The 16,913-nt window shown below is 37.4% G+C and overlaps 1 protein-coding gene across 1 annotated transcript in view; it reads left to right on the top strand.

Annotated features, from left to right (window-relative positions):
• FAR1 (fatty acyl-CoA reductase 1) overlaps positions 1–16,913 on the top strand; it is a 74,650-nt gene that overhangs the window by 36,238 nt on the left and 21,499 nt on the right. Inside the window, exons 3-4 of the mRNA XM_004711559.3 lie at positions 9,832–10,007; positions 15,574–15,753. Coding sequence (XP_004711616.1) covers positions 9,832–10,007; positions 15,574–15,753 — 356 coding nt within the window. The remainder of the gene's footprint in view (positions 1–9,831; positions 10,008–15,573; positions 15,754–16,913) is intronic.

Here is a 16,913-nt window from a genome sequence, read left to right as displayed (position 1 = left end):
TGAATCTTGGTTGAAAGCAGAAAATACCCAAAAGATGTTTACCTGTATTTTCTTTGCTAGGCAAAGGCATTTATTTATGTGAATCATAGCAAACTACATACATATACATGGATAGGTGTATACAGCATGAAGAAATATAACAGCTAATAGTCCACACAGCAGTACAGAGGGCTCAGTTCAACTCGCTTCTGTGGAACAGTTCTTATACTGGTAGTCCTTCAACTCAAGAGGGCTGCCCAGTCCAAGGTCAAAGTAGCAGACAGCTTCTCTTCCCTCGGGCAATGCAGGCAGGGTCCGCCTACAGGCAGCAAACAACAGGGCGGGTCACCAGCATTCAGAAGCTCAGGAGCTTAGCGAAGCAGGCCCCGATGGAATATTGAACTCAAGCAGTGCAAGACGACAGGATCCACCAGCCTCAAGCTCAAGCGATGTATATACCAGCAGTGTGGCAAAGAGGTCTCAAAGGAACCTCAAGTTCTAGCAACATGGTCCATGGGTTGGCTTGTCCCACAGGTAGTATAGTCCACAAGTTGAGGCAGAGAACTAGCTAAAGCAGCCCACACTGTTCCATCACCAGAGAGCAAGAGAGAGAGGGGTGGGGCTTGCCAAGACATTTATCTCTCTGCCCTCCAATCAAACTGAGACCTGATTAATCCCACATGTTCCTGTTGGCCAAATTGGCACAATAAACCTACCTATCACAAATCAGGAAGACTGAAGAAAAATGGATACCTTTCAATTATGGTGTTGGCGAAGAATATTTAAAATACTACAAACTACCAACAGAACAAACATGTCTTGGAAGAAATATAGTTAGAATAATGCTCTTTAGAAGCAAAGATGGCAAGACTTATCTCATAGACTTTGGACATATCAGGACCTTATCAGTCCCTGAAAAAAGGAGAAAAGGCTTGGAAAAGCAGAGAGTCAACAAAAAAGGAGACTCTCTGAGATAAATTGACACAGTGGCTATAACAAAAGGCTCAATGTAGGAACAGTTGTGAGGGTGGTGCAGGCTCTGCCAGTGCTGGTTCGTCATAGAGGGTCATTATGACTCTGAATTCACTTGATATCTTACAACAACAGTGTTCTTCCCTTTGTCCCTGCTAATAATCTTTTCACTCCCATAGAGGGTTGTCGTTGGAAATACATGGGAACGGTTAGCTTAGCATTATTTATTTTTTTAATGTACACTTGTTTGACTTGAAGAGGGCTTCAGACTAAACATTATTCATAATTACATATCAGAAGAGTGTAGCTAGTGCAATCTCTAAACTCTTAAGGGTTTTTTATATGAACTTTCTTGCTAGTAATTTTTAAAAGTTAGATGCGAGTTAATATTTCAATACAAGGGCAATGAATGTACAAATGTGCTTTACACAATTGCTGTATGTATGGATTGTGATAAGAGTTGTATGAGCCCCTAATAAAACGATTAAAAAAAAAAAAGACACTTAAGGAAGAGAGAAGGGAAGGGACCCATGATGTTACAGTCCCTCCCTCACTTGTAGTAAAACATTCCTTTTAAACCTAATCAGCAAAACAAAAAAAACCCCCAAATTCACTGCCATTGAGTCAGTGCCAACTCCTTACAACTATATGGGGCAGGGTAGTCCTGCCCCTGTGAGTTTCCAAGGGAAATCCCTGTCTTTCTCACTCTGGTAGACTGACGGTTTTGAACTGTTGGTCTTGAAATTAGCAGCCCAATAACCATTACGCCACCAGGGATAGGGGAAGTAGGGCCATTTAGGTAGGTGATGGAGCCCAAAACCTTAGGGGGGACTGGGGTGAGGAAACCTTAGTGGCTACAGCTCTCATGCCCCTGGCGTGACGAAGATATCAACTGAGGTCGGATAAGCCCTTGGGGAAATGTAAGCTGTTTTCCTGTGAACCTTACTCCCTTTTATCTCATTGCTTGGAAGTCCTCTGATCAATGTAAAGCCTGCTACCTCCTGGGACTATCGTCAAGTCGATTTCTTGTCACACAGCTAAAGGTATAAAATTTGCCTGGTTTTGACTGGATCTTTGAAATGGTTTGGAGGCAGCAAGCCTGCAGCAATAAACATGGAATTTCTTGGGAAAAAAAAATTTCCATACATAAACCAAATAGCTACACAATAACTACTCTCGAAGAATTTGCCATATTTGAATGATAAGTATAAAGTTCAATTTTCTCTGGAACTGAGGAAATGGATGTGGCTGTGTTCCATATTTCTTAAAACAAAAATATTTGATAGAATAAAAATACATAATTAGAACTATTTTCTATTTTCTAGGTGACTTTTAATTACAACTGTTAAGTGGATTATTTCAAATAAAAGATTGACTGCAATCTGTTAGCCAAATGATATTATCTGTGTCTATGGAAATGTTTCCCAAAGTAGGCAATACTGACCCCTGGGGGCAGGGGACTCCAGGGATGAGGGGCGGGTGCTTCCAAAACAGATACCTATCCTTTATCCTGCATTATGGGCTATATAGTACAAGCCTTTTAATTGCCAGGGGATGCCTAGTGATTTTTTTTTTCCCTAAAAGGGGATCAGTAGGTCAAATAAGTCTGGGGAACCTATGTTTGATACTTTCTTGTATCTGCAAAATAGGTTGGAGGATTCTATTTAAGGCATTGATTTTCAAACTTTTGGCTTCTGGACCCCATTCTAACATTTATCAAGGCTTTCAAAAAGGTTTTGTGGTTAGAGGCAATATCTTGTTGATATTTACCATTTTTTAAAAACTAAAAGTGAGGAATTTTTATTACCTAAAAATATAAACACACATTCCGCTGAGGATAGAACAGTGATGTTAGCATGGGCTGTATGTTGTTAGATTCCTTTGAGTCAGTTCTGACTCATGGTGATCCTGTGTATAACACAACAAAAACCAGTTCTGTCTTGTTCCAGTCTCACGTTTGTTCTTATGGTTGAGCCCACCGTTGCAGCTCCTTTGTCAGTGCATCTTATTGAGGGCCTTCCTCTTTTTTGCTGCCCCTCTACTTTACTAAGCATGATATCTTTTTCCAGGGATCGGTCTCTCCTGACAACATGTCCAAAGTATGTGAGATGAAGTCTCATCACCCCTGCTTCTAAGGAGCACGCTGGCTGTACTAACATAGATGTATTCTTTTGCTGGTCCAGGATACTTTCAGTGTTCTTTGCCAGAGCTATATTCAAAGGCATGATGCACCTCAGTCTTCAAATTAACGTCTTTGCTTTCCAACATTTTAAAGAAGTCTTGTGCAGCAGATTTACCCAATGCAATGTGCAATGTGTTTGATGTCTTGGTTGCTGCTTCCACAAGCCTTGAAGCAAGATAAAATCCTGGACAACTTCAATCGTTTTTCTATTTATTATATTGCCTATTGATCTAGTGGTGAGGAGTTTTGTTTTCTTTACAACGAGTTGTAATCCTCCTGAAGGCTGCGGTCCTTGATCTTCATCACAAGTGCTTCGAATTCTTATTTTCAGCAAGCAAGGTTATGTCATCTGCATATTGCAGGTTGTTAATAAATCTTCCTCCAGTTCTGATGCCACTTTATCACATAGGGTAGCTTCTCTGATTATTGGCTCAACATACAGATGAATGAGTATGGTGAGAGGATACAACCCTGACTCACACCTTTCATGATTTTAAACTGTGTAGTATTCCCGTACTCTGTTCACACAACTGCCTCTTGATCTATGTATAGGTTCTGCATGAACACAATGAAGTGTACTGGAATTTTCCTTCTCAGTACTATCCTTAGTTTGTTAGGATCCCCACAATTGAATGCCTTTGCATAGTCAATAAAATACAAGTAAGTATCTTTCTGGTATTCTCTACTTTCAGCCAAGATCCAACTGACATCACCAATGATATCCCATGTTCCATGTCCTTTCTTGAATATGGCTTTAATTTCTGACAGTTCCCTATCAGTGATCTTCAACAAAATTTTACTTACATAGGATATTAATGATATTGTTCTATTGTTTGCACATAATATTGGGTCACCTTTGTATGTATATGCTTTTGGATTTCTTTCAGTCAATTGGCCAGGTCGCTGTCTCCCACATTTCTTTGTATAGGTGAATCAGTTCCTATGGCCTATTTTTTGCCAATGCATTCAGTGCAAGTTAGACTTCTTGGTTATATACTACCCCTTGAAATGGTTGAATGTTGACTAGTTCTTTTGGATCCTGTAGTTCAGTGTATCCCTTCTGTTATCTTTTGATGCTTTTTACATCGTTCATAAATGTATAGCTTCTGGAAAACTAAGAGAATGAGAGTGAAAATGTAAGTAATGTCTGATATTTTGAAAATACAAGGGGACTTCAGAAAAGTTTAAGAAAAGTACCATTATCTTTTAATTGCATTTTCTATTTAAAGCCTGAATTTCATTGATTTTTTGTTTTCACCTAAACATGGCCATTATTTTGAGAATAAAAATGCTTTGTTTCCAAATATTTTATAAGATTGATTACTCATAAAATCATGTCATTTTATCTTCTATCTTATATCGTGTGGCTTTAATTCTGCCCTGGCACATTCTCAGGACCACTTATTTCCCATTATGGGTAACATTGCTGACGAATCCGCAGAAATTAAGTTCTTTTTTCTGTATCAAAAAGCAGTGAGCTTGCACTTGAAGCGAACAAGGAACGTCTAAGCTAAGACATACTATAATTTTGAAACAGGAAAAAAAGAATAGGCAAAAAGGATTTACTATGGTGGAGTACTGACTTGTAGCAGACTTTCTGAATTTCAGCCCTATTGACATTTTGGGCTGGGTAATAAATCCTTTGTTGTGAAAGAATGCCTTATGCATTGTAAATTTAGCAGCACTCCTGGCTGTTAGTATCTTTTCTCTCACCATCTCAGTTTTTGCTCCAAAGTCTCCACACATTGCCAAGTGAACTCTGGGGGACAAAATGGTCCTAGTTGAGAACTCTCACCCATGGGAATATCTCAGGAAGATAAACTCCATTGGATAGTGGATAGTGAGGGTTAAATTAAAATAGTTCATATCCTGAAATAAGTTTCTGGAATGGGAATAAAGTATGAGATTAAGTTGAATATTGCTATTGTTGTTGCAGTTGATTCATACTTAAATTAATTTCAAACAAAAAATTTATAATCAGCGCACCCACCTGCTCATTCTTCACGGGGTAGCATGGGCTGAACTATGAGACTCTTGTTGGGAAACCTTAGTCCATTCAACTTACAGCCCCGGTCTTATGCTTTTAAAATTCTCTTTTGTTCCCCAAATATAAAGGACATTGAAAAGGAATGTGAATTTAGCCCTTCAAGAATGACAAAACTTTTCTTACATGGCGTTAGATCGAAGAGTGCTTAATTCTTTAGAGAGGTGTTAAAGAGATGGAATCATACCTTCAGCAGTGTATAAACCTAGATTGAGGATGTGCTGAGAAACAGTAGCTTCACATTTTGATATTTTTTAAAAGTGATTTTTATGAGTTTTATAGCAATCTGTTTTGAGTTATTCTTGTATGCTATAGTAGGTGCTAATTCATTTAGTAAAGCAGGGTGGATTGAATGATTGCGGTACCAGTGGGTTAAAAACTCTGGAAAAGATATTGAATAGATAAATTGTGTTCAGAGAAAAAAAGAGGGTCAGGTTTGAAGCAATATGGTCATGTTGTAGATGTCTTTCTTAAAAAAAGTTTCGTTGGCATATAATTCCCATATCATACAATTCAATATAGTTGAAATATATTGAGAAGAGCTATACAAATCATCACCACAATCAATTTCAGGACATTATATTCTCCTCATACTCATTTTTATTTGCTCTCCATGTAATCCCCTGGCATCCGTTCCTCATTTTCCCCCTCCCTCCCCACTTCCCCCTCCCTTATTAGCACTTGATAATTTATAAATTATTATTTTGTCATATATTACACTGTCTGACATCTCCCTTCACCCATTTTTCTGTTGTCGGTCCCCCAGGGAGGAGGTTATATGTAGATCCCTGTAATCGGTTCCCCCTCTCCACCCCACCCTCCTTCCACCCTCGCAGAATTGCCACTCACACCACTGGTCCTGAAGGGATCATCCGTCCTGGATTCCCTGTGTTTCCACTTCCTATCTGTACCAGTGTACATCCTCGGGTCTAGCCAGATTTGTAAGGTAGAATTGGGATCATGATAGTGGGGGGGGGGGGGGCCGAGAAAGGAAGCATTTAGGAACTGGAAAGTTGCATGTTTCACTGTTGCTACACTGAACTCTGCCTGGCTTGTCTCCTCCCCACAACTCTTCCAGTTGCCTTCAGATGGGCTTTCGGTCTCCACTCCGCACTCTCCCCCTCATTCACAATCGTATGATTTTTTTGTTCTTTGATGCCTGATACCTCATCCTTTCGACACCTTGTTATCACACAGGATGGTGTGCTTCTTCCATGTGGGCTTTGTTGCTTCTCAGCTTGATGTCCACTTGTTTACCTTCAAGCCTTTAAGACCCTAGACACTATATCTTTTGATAGCCGGGCACCATCAACTTTCTTCACCACATTTGCTTATGCACCCATTTGTCTTCAGTGATCATAACGGGAGGTGAGCACACAATGATACAATTTTTTGTTCTTTGATGCCTGATAACTGATCCAGGGATATCATATATGAAAGAAAAAGGTTGTCAGCAGTTTAGGAGAATGAGCATATGTGAATTCTTGAAACTGTTCCTCAGGTCACTTTATATTTGCATATTCTTTAAATACTGATATTCTTCAAGGTTCTATTGTAGGGCTTGATTTCTTTTTACTAGTTTCGAAGGTTACTTAGTGCTTTCTGTATGGTGCATGATGAGTGGTTGTATTTAAATAGTTTGGGACAAAAAGTCTTACAGACCTTGAGCTCCTATCACTGCTATCACGGGTACTAGTTGATCTCTTTTATGCTGAGGCCTTCAATTACAGCCCATGTATGGTTAGAAGATTCGGTCTATGTCAGTAGTCTAGCTCTTTTCCCTGAGTTCCAGGTTTATAGAATCCTGTACTGGACCAGGTGTCTGGGGTATCAAATACTCACTCAAGCTCACTGCCATGGAGTTGAATCCAAATCATAGTAACCCTGCAGGATAGGTTAGGACTGCCCTCTGTGGATGGGGACTGTTAACTCTTCACAGGAGTGGAAAGCTTCACCATCTTCCTCAGAACAGCTGGTGGTTTCGAACTGCTAACCTTTCTGTTAGCAGCCCAACAAACAACTACTATGCCACCAGGGCTCCTTGGGGTGTCAAATAGGCACTTTAAATTCAACCTTCACAATATTGAACTTGTTTCTCCCAAACTATATATACTTCTTTCTCTCCCAGTAACTTCATTCTAATGAGTTTATTTACTTAGTGAATATTTTCCACAGCTACATCTTGCCAGGCACTATGCTAATAAGGATGTGTATGGACTGAGCTTAATAGATGTAGTGGTTCCTTCTGGAGTTTACCTTCTCTGTCCCTCAAATCCATTCATTGACCAAGTCCTATTGACCTAGTCCTCAGTATCACTCTCAGTTGTACTGTCTTAATTTTTATTATGCTTCTTCATGTGGGTTTAGGATACAAAACTTCCTAAAACTCATTGAAACTAAACCATTTGTAATAATTAAGACAATATGTGCATCACTTCCCTACTTAAAATTTATCAATAGTTCACCATGGTTCCCAGATAAGGGGTTATAAAAATCAATCTAGTTGCATAAGGCAGAAAAATGTTAGAATCTAGAACTTGCATTGATTGAATAAATGCGGCAATAAGGTGGTAAACTTTCTAATGATTTGGCATGGAAACAAGCTAACATCAACCATGAAAAAGAATTAAAAGGTACTTATATGTATGCCATGTGAGTCTATAATCTTAGCGAAAGCACGGAGTATACAAATGTTTGTCACCTTGACCATATTGACATTTTGGACTGAATATTCTTCATTGCGTGTGGCTTATGCATTGTAGGGTACTTAGCAGCCTCTAAAGTGGCATCTTCCCAGGGGTGACAAACAAAAGTGTCTCCTGACATCGCCAAATGCTTCCTGAGGGACAAAATTGCCCTTGGGTGAGAACCACTGGTTAAACTCTATGAAATGTTAGGCAAAAGAGAAAAGAAAATCAATGTTAATTATTAAGTAAGATGAAAATTACATGGACATTTTCATCAGTATTTTATCTAATGAGAACTTTAGAACAAATTTATTTGTTGGAAAATAGGTTCTGTACTAGTACTTGGTTCTTTGAAACAAACCATTTTTTATAAAGTCTAAGGAGAGAGTATAAAACACTGTTATGGATTCTAATAACAAGTATGCTAAGGCTTCAAGTTCTCCAAAAATAAAGCGAATAATAATGTCACTGAATTGTATATGCAGAGACTTACATTGCTGTATGTTGTATATGCACTCTTTAACCAACCACAATAAAAATTAAAAAGGGATAATTAATGGAAAAGGTCCCCACCAGGGGGGGGGCATCTATGTAGTGCGAGACTCATAAGATACAATGATCGTTCATGTGTACCTCCCTCTGTAGAACTGTACCCTCTTTTCCAACTTCCTATTCTATGTTGCAGGGCTACTGAACCTAGATATAATTCCCCAACCCTATTACGCCCTCCTATTACTATGCAGTTATATATAATACATTCTCTGCTGGAACACTTTCCTACTTTCTTCTTTCAGGCCCTTTCGACCACCAACACACATACATGCACCCTTTGTCATTAACTTTCATTGTAAATGTAATTTACTTGGATAAGCCAGAGCCAGCTGTTCTAGCTGGGTTAGTTTTTTCTCTGTGTACTTTGCTCTATGTACTCTTCATGTTTCTTCTATTTTATTACTTAGAGTAGTACATTTTTTTTAGAGTAGTACATTTTAATGCTCTACTTGGCTTGCTTTTCTTGTTAGACTGTAAACAATATAAGGGCAAAGACCATTTCTTTGTTTTCTCAGGGCCTAGAAGGCTCTTGGCTGGTATGAAATGCTTAGTAAGTATTGTGTGAAGTAGTCAAAGAACACATCAATATTGGAGACACTAGCTGGTAGTTGTGTATGGAAAGACTGTTCCATGCCAACTCATCTAGGAAGGTGAAAGTAGGCACTGGATTATGTTATGTGTACTTTTTCCCAGATTAAAAAAATACCTGGTTTAAATACAAGTCATCCACATGAACTGAAATGCAGAGTTAAAGCATGAGTATTCCTCTATAAAACCTAGGGTAGAAAATGTCCAGTTTGACTCACGGTTGAGTGTGCCTTCACGTATAACCGTCTTGTGACTCAGTGATCCTCTAGCTAAATTTGTTTCTTTGGATATGCACATAGAATATTGAATCTTCAAGTTCGAATGATAGCTTGTCTAGTGTCTAATCTGTGTATTTGTTTATCAAGTTTTTCCTTGTTAGCATTCTTTTAAAATTATAATATTTTAGGTAGAATGTGAATTATAGTAATTAATCTACTAGAATAACAGCAAAATAAAATTAAGGTTTGTATTTTTAAAATCTGAGTATCATTTTAAATACTGTCCTGATGTTTGTATTGCTTCAGTCTATTCTGAGAGGTAATATAATCTAATCAACAAAGTGTGGTCAGTTCAAATTCACCCCCACAAATTGCCAAATCTGTGTCTTTTCAACTCCCTAATCTCTGTGTCTCAGATTCCTCATCTATAAAATGAGGTTTGTAGTGTGGGCCTCAATAATTTTCTGTATAAAATAATCAAAATTAAGAATAGTGCATTTGAGAATTACATAGTTTATGGCTTTAAAATGGTGGACAAAGAGTAGTGATAATGGTTTTAGAACGTTTAAAAATACTACCCTAAAATACATATTTTTCGCCCTTTGATAGCTCTTTGACAGATTGCGAAATGAAAACCCGGAATTTAGAGAAAAAATTATAGCAGTTGACAGCGAACTAACCCAACCTAAACTGGCTCTTAATGCAGAAGATATAGAGGTCATCCTAGATTCTACCAATATAATATTTCACTGTGCAGCAACAGTAAGATTTAATGAAAATTTAAGGTAAGTACAGACACAATATTGAATTTGAACAGTTAACTTTAAACAATTGAGCATCTGATTTTAATTCTACTTTTTAGTCGTTATTTTAAAAATGATTTGCATATGTAATGGCTTCAGACATGTCTTACATAAAATATTTATGCCTGTTCTAAAAAAAAATGATTTGTAACTGTTTGCCATGTGAGAAGTGTGGTTTTCAGTGACCTATACAGTATGTTCTTCCTGTTCTTTATTAGCTATAAAGACAGATTAGCTAGCATATCTTTATTGAAAAAAAATTGCCATGAATTTAAATGTGTGACAGGGAAGGAGGAAGAGGTAACAAGTGGTAAGTATGGGACTGAAAAAGAAAAGTTTGCTTTGAGTAGGCGTATGGCTCTTCTTTCAGAAGCATATGCAAGTATCGTGTTCAAAGTACTGCTACTAGGATTCCACTTATCTTAGAGTGTCTTCAAAAGAAATATCCAATAAAAACCATGGCTTCTTAGGGGATCTGCCGGGCCAGTTCAAGTCAAAGTAGCTCAGACAATTTGGGGACTTTGAAGGGATAATCTGGATAGATAAAGGAAGCAAGTCAATTGTGAGAGCTTATTGTGAAGACTTTTTTTAAATCATTTTATTGGGGACTGTGACAGGTCTTAAAACATTCCATACATCAATTGTACCAAGCATATTTGTATATGTTTCCATCATCATTTTCTAAACATTTACTTTCTATTTGAATCCTTGGTATCAGCTCTTTTTTCCCTCCCCCCCCCCCGTGACCCCTTGATAAATTATAAATTATTTTTATTTTCATATTTTACACCGTCCGTTGTCCCTTCACACATGTTTCTGTTGTTTGTCCCTTGGGTGGGGGTTGTAAGTCGATCATTACAAGCAATTCCCCCTTTCTTCCCTGCACCCCTACCTTCCCCTACCCTCCTGATACTGCTACTCCCATTTCTGTTCCTGAGGGGTTTATCTGACCTGGATTCCGTGTCTCTTGAACTCTTGTGTGTATCAGTGTACATGCTCTGGTCTAGGTAGGACTGAAAGGCAGGACTGGGGTCATAATAGTGGAGGGTAGGGAAGCCTCAAAGAAGCAGAGGAATATCTGTTTCATCGTTGCTATAGTGCACCCTGGTTGACTTATGTGAAGATGTTTTAAGACGAAGAATCAGAGGTTTCACTGGTAAGAAGAATGCCAGGGAGGTTGCGCAGAGGAGTCTTTTCCCATTATTGTTCATTCTTTGAGGATAGCAAAGGCTGCTCTTAAGAAATTTCATTGGGAAACCTTAGTGAATCTACCCTCCGGCACTTATCTCACCCCTTCAGACTTCTTTTTTGAACTATAACAGGGCCACTGTTATAGTCCCTTACATTTTGCACTGTTGCTTTATAGGTTTCAAGGTATTTCCCCATTTTATATAATGCTAGCCTTACTGAAGAAACTGGGACAGCGTTGTGTAATAGAAAAGATGTAAGTCTTGGAGTTACAGACATTAGCTCCCATCTTGCCATTATTATTTATTAGCTGGTGAGTTTAGGCCAGCTATGACCTTCTTCTGAGCCTCCGTTTTCTTAGTATATAAAATTGAGTCTAATTCATAGTAAAAGATATCAGAGATGTAGCAATTATGGGTAATACAAGGCTCGGGGTATGAGTATGATCATGATCTGAGAAAGGAGTAAAAGTAATGATGAGTGAATAAAAAGATCAAAAAACTAAAATATAAGCACAACGACTCACTAATCTCCCTCGTTAGATCTGACTATTGTGTTGCTGAAAATTGAGCCAAGGCAGTGAGTTGACTTCCAGGCCTTACTGGAACTAAGGGTGACTACGGGGCTTACAGGGAGATTCAGACTTAGTGTGAAGATTAATTTATCTTCTAATTCCATTTCCCCATAAACTTTTTGAAGCCTTTTTGTAATCTGGGGGTTCCCAATGCGACTGGTCTTGTGTATGATTTTCAGTTTTGTTTCACATTTTTCTGCACTCTTTCGAGGGCTTAATGAGCTTGTAAGACGCCAGTTAGGAAAGTAGGATGTAGAACTGTTGTGGACTGTTTTATGCCAATAGACCTTCTTGTCTCCTGAAACTATGATCCTGAGCCCCCAGGCTCAGCAACTCACTCTCTGCTTTTGTTTAAGAAGTTCTCCTAACTCTGCCCTGTGTACTCCACCACATTCACTGATATATTTGCAGCAAGAGTAAATACGCATAAAGAAGTATCTTCGGACAACCTACATTTATTTGTGCCTGCAGTCCCATTCTCTCTCCCATATATCCATTTATTCTGTGTCTGTCTTTGCATATACTCTTAGGTCTCCATTATTGCAAGATTATGTATATAATAGTATTTTTCTTGTTGCCTATAATTCTTGCACTCCTCATAGTATTTTCCCTTCCATCTGGAATCTACATTTTTAACAAGTTGGACCATATTAACAAGGTTTGATCAATTTTGTACCCCTAGTTGTGGTCCTTAGGTTGCCCAGTTTGCACTTAGTTACCAACTACAAGATGGAAGGTTTGAACCTACCCAGAGGTGCTGTGAAAGAAAGGTCTTTTTTTTAAATGGTTACAGCCAAGAAAACCCTTAGAGCTCAGTTCTACCCTATAGCACATAGAGACACTATGAGTTGGAATCAACTCCATTACAAAGTATTCCTTTCATTCCCCAACCCATTCTTATTTAAGCTATGTTTATGACTCTGTATAACCAACACATCATAAGATCACAATTTATGTTTAGTATATGCTTTCTGAATTGAAATCGGGTTGAAGTAAAAGAGGATAATCAGCCTGCAGAAGGACTAACAGTGACCTTTCTGGCACAAAGTAGCTTCAGGTTTGAGCTTTTGGGTACAAGTGGGAGGAGTGGTGGTGGTGGTGAGCAAGACATGCAGATGCTTCAAATTATTCCTTATTTTCAGTGACCCAGAAACTTTGTCACCATCTTCAGGGACCTGTAACAGATAGATCCTTTGTGTGATTCTCCCAATAGATTGCCCTTTCTTCCCTATTCTTTTGCAAATGTGAAAGAGTATCACATTCTCTTACAGTCTAGTGGATAGTATCCTCTCTGAAACTTCTTGCTGGATTTTCATTCAAACAGATTCCCCTTCCCCTTTCATTGAAACAAGGAAGAAGAAGCTTACATGAATACATGCTTGTAATACCCCAACATAATTATTTCATTAACATTTTTCCTTCTAGGATGGCTGCATAGTTGTTCATAGACTAGTAAATGAAAGATTGAGGCACATTTTTCTTTTCTCTCCTAAGTTATTTCTTGTCCCTGGTGACCCAGAACTAAATGTCCTATCCTCAGGAACCTGCAACAGAATAGTCTTGATACACCTCTCTCTAAACAGTGCCTTACTTACTGCCATTGTTTTTCAAACGTGATAGACATCAAAGCACTACTTTACAATCAAGTAGACAGAATACCTGTGAAATACCCTGGCCTTTTAAAAGACTAAATCCGATTACTGTTGAGGCAATTCAAAGTAGAATAGCACTCCATAGGGTTTTCAAAGATGTGACCTATTTTGAAAAAGATCATCGAGCCTTTCTTCTGGCGCACCTCTTGGTGGGGTCGAATCTCCAGCTTTTTGGGTTAGGTAGCAGTGCTTAACCATTTGTGTCACCAACCCACCCACTGCCATTAAGTCAGTTCCAACTCAGACTCCTGTATAGGATTTCTGAGTCTCTGACCCTTTATGGGGACAGATAGGCTCATCTTTTCCTCCCATGGAATGGCTGGTGGGGGGTTGATTCACCAACCTCTCAATTCACAGTCCAGTGTCACCTGACAGTGCCACCAAAAATAGTTGGATATCTCCCTTCTTAAATAATTAAAATGTTTGAAATGTATTCATTACTTTCATTAAATAAAATTTTTGATCCATTTTGAGCTTGTGTTGTTTTATATGATCATGAACATAAAACAATTTTCTTATTTATTTATAATTTTCTTGTATCCCCCCCCACACACAGTTAAATAATTTTAGTGATTCGATTATATTCCATCATGCCACCATGATATACTTATGAACTATTTAAGTTAACAAATTTAGGAAATTTTCATTTTATTCTGTTGAGAATTAAGGGTTAGAACAAATTTTTTTCTCTCAGCTTCTGTAGGTTAACTTTATTATTTCTAAAATTCCTAGAACTCTGCCCTAATGCATATCAGATTAATTGTGCTAGTTAATAAGAGACACAAGCAGTGTATTATTTTACCAACTCTGCCACAGTGTTGCTAGTATTGAATAAATATTGAATCAATACTATTGATTCAATATTTATGAATATTGAATCAATAGTATTGAATATTGAACATTTTCATAAAAACATAACGTTTTATAGGGAGCAAAACCTACCCACCATTTCATTACTTTAGTATTCATTTTGTGTCTGCATTTGGATTCAGAAGTCAGGCTACGTGCTTGCAAACGATTTAATTTATACAGATTATATTAATTAGATTCCATGCTGTTTCTATTTATAGGTGAGGAAACGGCGCCTGAGTGCTTAAGTCACTTTACCAAGGACCCCTAGTCCTAGCTAATTGATAGGCCAAGGCAGACTTGAGAACCTTGTTGTTAAAACTATGTCATATGTGTATTATTTAGCAATATTCATATAGATGTTACATATCTTTTTGGTCTTTGTATAATTATTTTAAAGGCTATGTTCATTATGATAAGATAGATGCCCATTTTATTGAACCATTCCATTTATAGTGACTATTGTGGCTCTGTAAGCTTTTGGTATTACATGATGCTTCATTGATTTTATTGGTGTTCATTTGTGCATACATATTTTTGCTTTTATACAATTATTAGTTTGACTAAATTCTAAGGCAGCAATGTGTAAATTTGTGTGGGATCTTACATATGCCTCCTATAACAAATGTACTAGTTTTTTCATTAATATTATTTTGGTGAAAACATATACAACAAAGCATATGCCATGTACTAGCTTTGTTATAATAGCCCTTTCAAGTTTATAAAAAGCGGTGTTTCATGAATTGGCTTGCTACAAATATTCTTATTTGATTATATGTTAATATAATTTATTGTTTCTATTTTATTATTATTTCATTCTTATCGCTGATTCTTCTTAGGCATTTTAATGTCTTCTCTTTGTGGCTCATATTATGAAAGGTTATACAAATTAAGACACATAAAAATAAAGTCTGGAATGATTTCAAGATGTTTGCGTAAAAGCTTTAAACTAAAACCCATTACCATTGAATGAATTCCAACTCATCTGAATTATCAATGTTTTCTCAGGGAAGTTTTATTTATCTATTTATTTTAGGCTTTACTTTTATTTTTGAAGTTGACCAGATAAGTGTTTGATCAGAAAGCTTCTTTATAAGCATAACTGCCAGAGTGGATTTCCTTACTTCATACTGAATTAAAATCGGAGATAAGGAATCAGTTGTAAAGAACTAAAAATCTGTGTCTGTCTCTACCTCTCTAATGGCAATAGGACTTCTTTAAAAATAGGATTCAAAAGCAAATGGCACAGCCTCCTAACTTTTCATTGTCACTGTTTCTCTTACAGAAATGCTGTTCAGTTAAATGTGATTGCTACAAGACAGCTTATTCTTCTTGCACATCAAATGAAGAATCTGGATGTGTTTGTGCATGTATCAACAGCATATGCATACTGCAATAGAAAGCATATTGATGAAATCATCTATCCACCACCTGTTGATCCCAAGAAGCTGATCGATTCTTTAGAGTATGTTTTTTTGAAAATGTGCTTATATCTGCTTAGATCCCCAAACTAGGTTTTTTTATTTATATGTGTTGTTTGATCTACTTCTGTTTTTCTCTTCCTCTCTCTCCATTTATAAATACTTGAAAATGTATAGGTGTGTCAGAAAGCATTGCCGCTGGGGTTCCATTTCATACATAGATGAGTTTCTTTCAAACAATAAGTGTTTTAAACATGTCTCTGCCATCAGTGGATGAATGCAGAAAAATTCTTTATAGAATATTTTTGTCCTGTGGTAGAATTCGTTTTTTACAAAAAAGATTACATCAAAATTATGGCTCATGAGAGAACTACTGGGCCAGTTAAATTTAAGGAAGAGAGTGGTTACCTCAGAAGATTATGGAGGCTGAGGTTTGGGATGCCAAAGATGTAGTCTTGGTAGATTTTCCTGTAAAACACAGAGCAGTCGTGGAGCTTATTAGTAAAAAACTACATTGGTGAGAAAAAGGCCAGGAGAGTTGCACTGAGGGTTTTATTTCTGTGCAACAATGTGCAAGGACTGTCCCATTAACCCATCTACTCTACAACACTAGCCTTGCCTCTTCAGACTTCTTATTGTTTGCAAAACACAATATTTAAAAGGAATACAATTTGAGTCCCTGTATGCCCCCAAAGCTGCCACCTGAAGTTGTGTACATTGTGTATGTTGAAGTGCACAAAATTCTTTGGGGAAGTGAGAGAGAGATGGAAACACTGCTTTCAGAGGAATAGACCCAGATCAAAGATATGCTAAGAGATATAATTTCTGTTTATAATAAAGGTTTATAAGATTTTGTAGCAATACTTTTGATTTATCCTCATACATTTTGAAGCATAGTTTTATCTTGACAATATCTGTTTTGTTCTTTCTCTTCATTAAGTGTAGGTATCATTAGAGTATCAGTCTATTGAATGTACTTGTATGCATAGCCTTATAGACAGTAAGAAAAGTACAGCATCTGAAAACAGGCACATGACACATTGGAATTAGAAAACTTAGACTGGAAAATGCTAGAGATATCACCTAGTATATCACTCTTTTTGCAAATGAGCAGAATAAATAATTTCCTTATAGACAATGAGAGACTTTCACAACTTTATCATAAATTGTGAGTTTTTGTAGTACAGTTCACTTTATTATTATT

Source organism: Echinops telfairi, unplaced genomic scaffold (genome assembly GCF_000313985.2).
Source record: "Echinops telfairi isolate 266 unplaced genomic scaffold, ASM31398v2 ScPeMD7_60;HRSCAF=208, whole genome shotgun sequence".
Classification (NCBI taxonomy): domain Eukaryota; kingdom Metazoa; phylum Chordata; class Mammalia; order Afrosoricida; family Tenrecidae; genus Echinops; species Echinops telfairi.
Note: the sequence above shows the minus strand (reverse complement) of the source record. Positions and strands in the feature narration are given on the sequence as shown.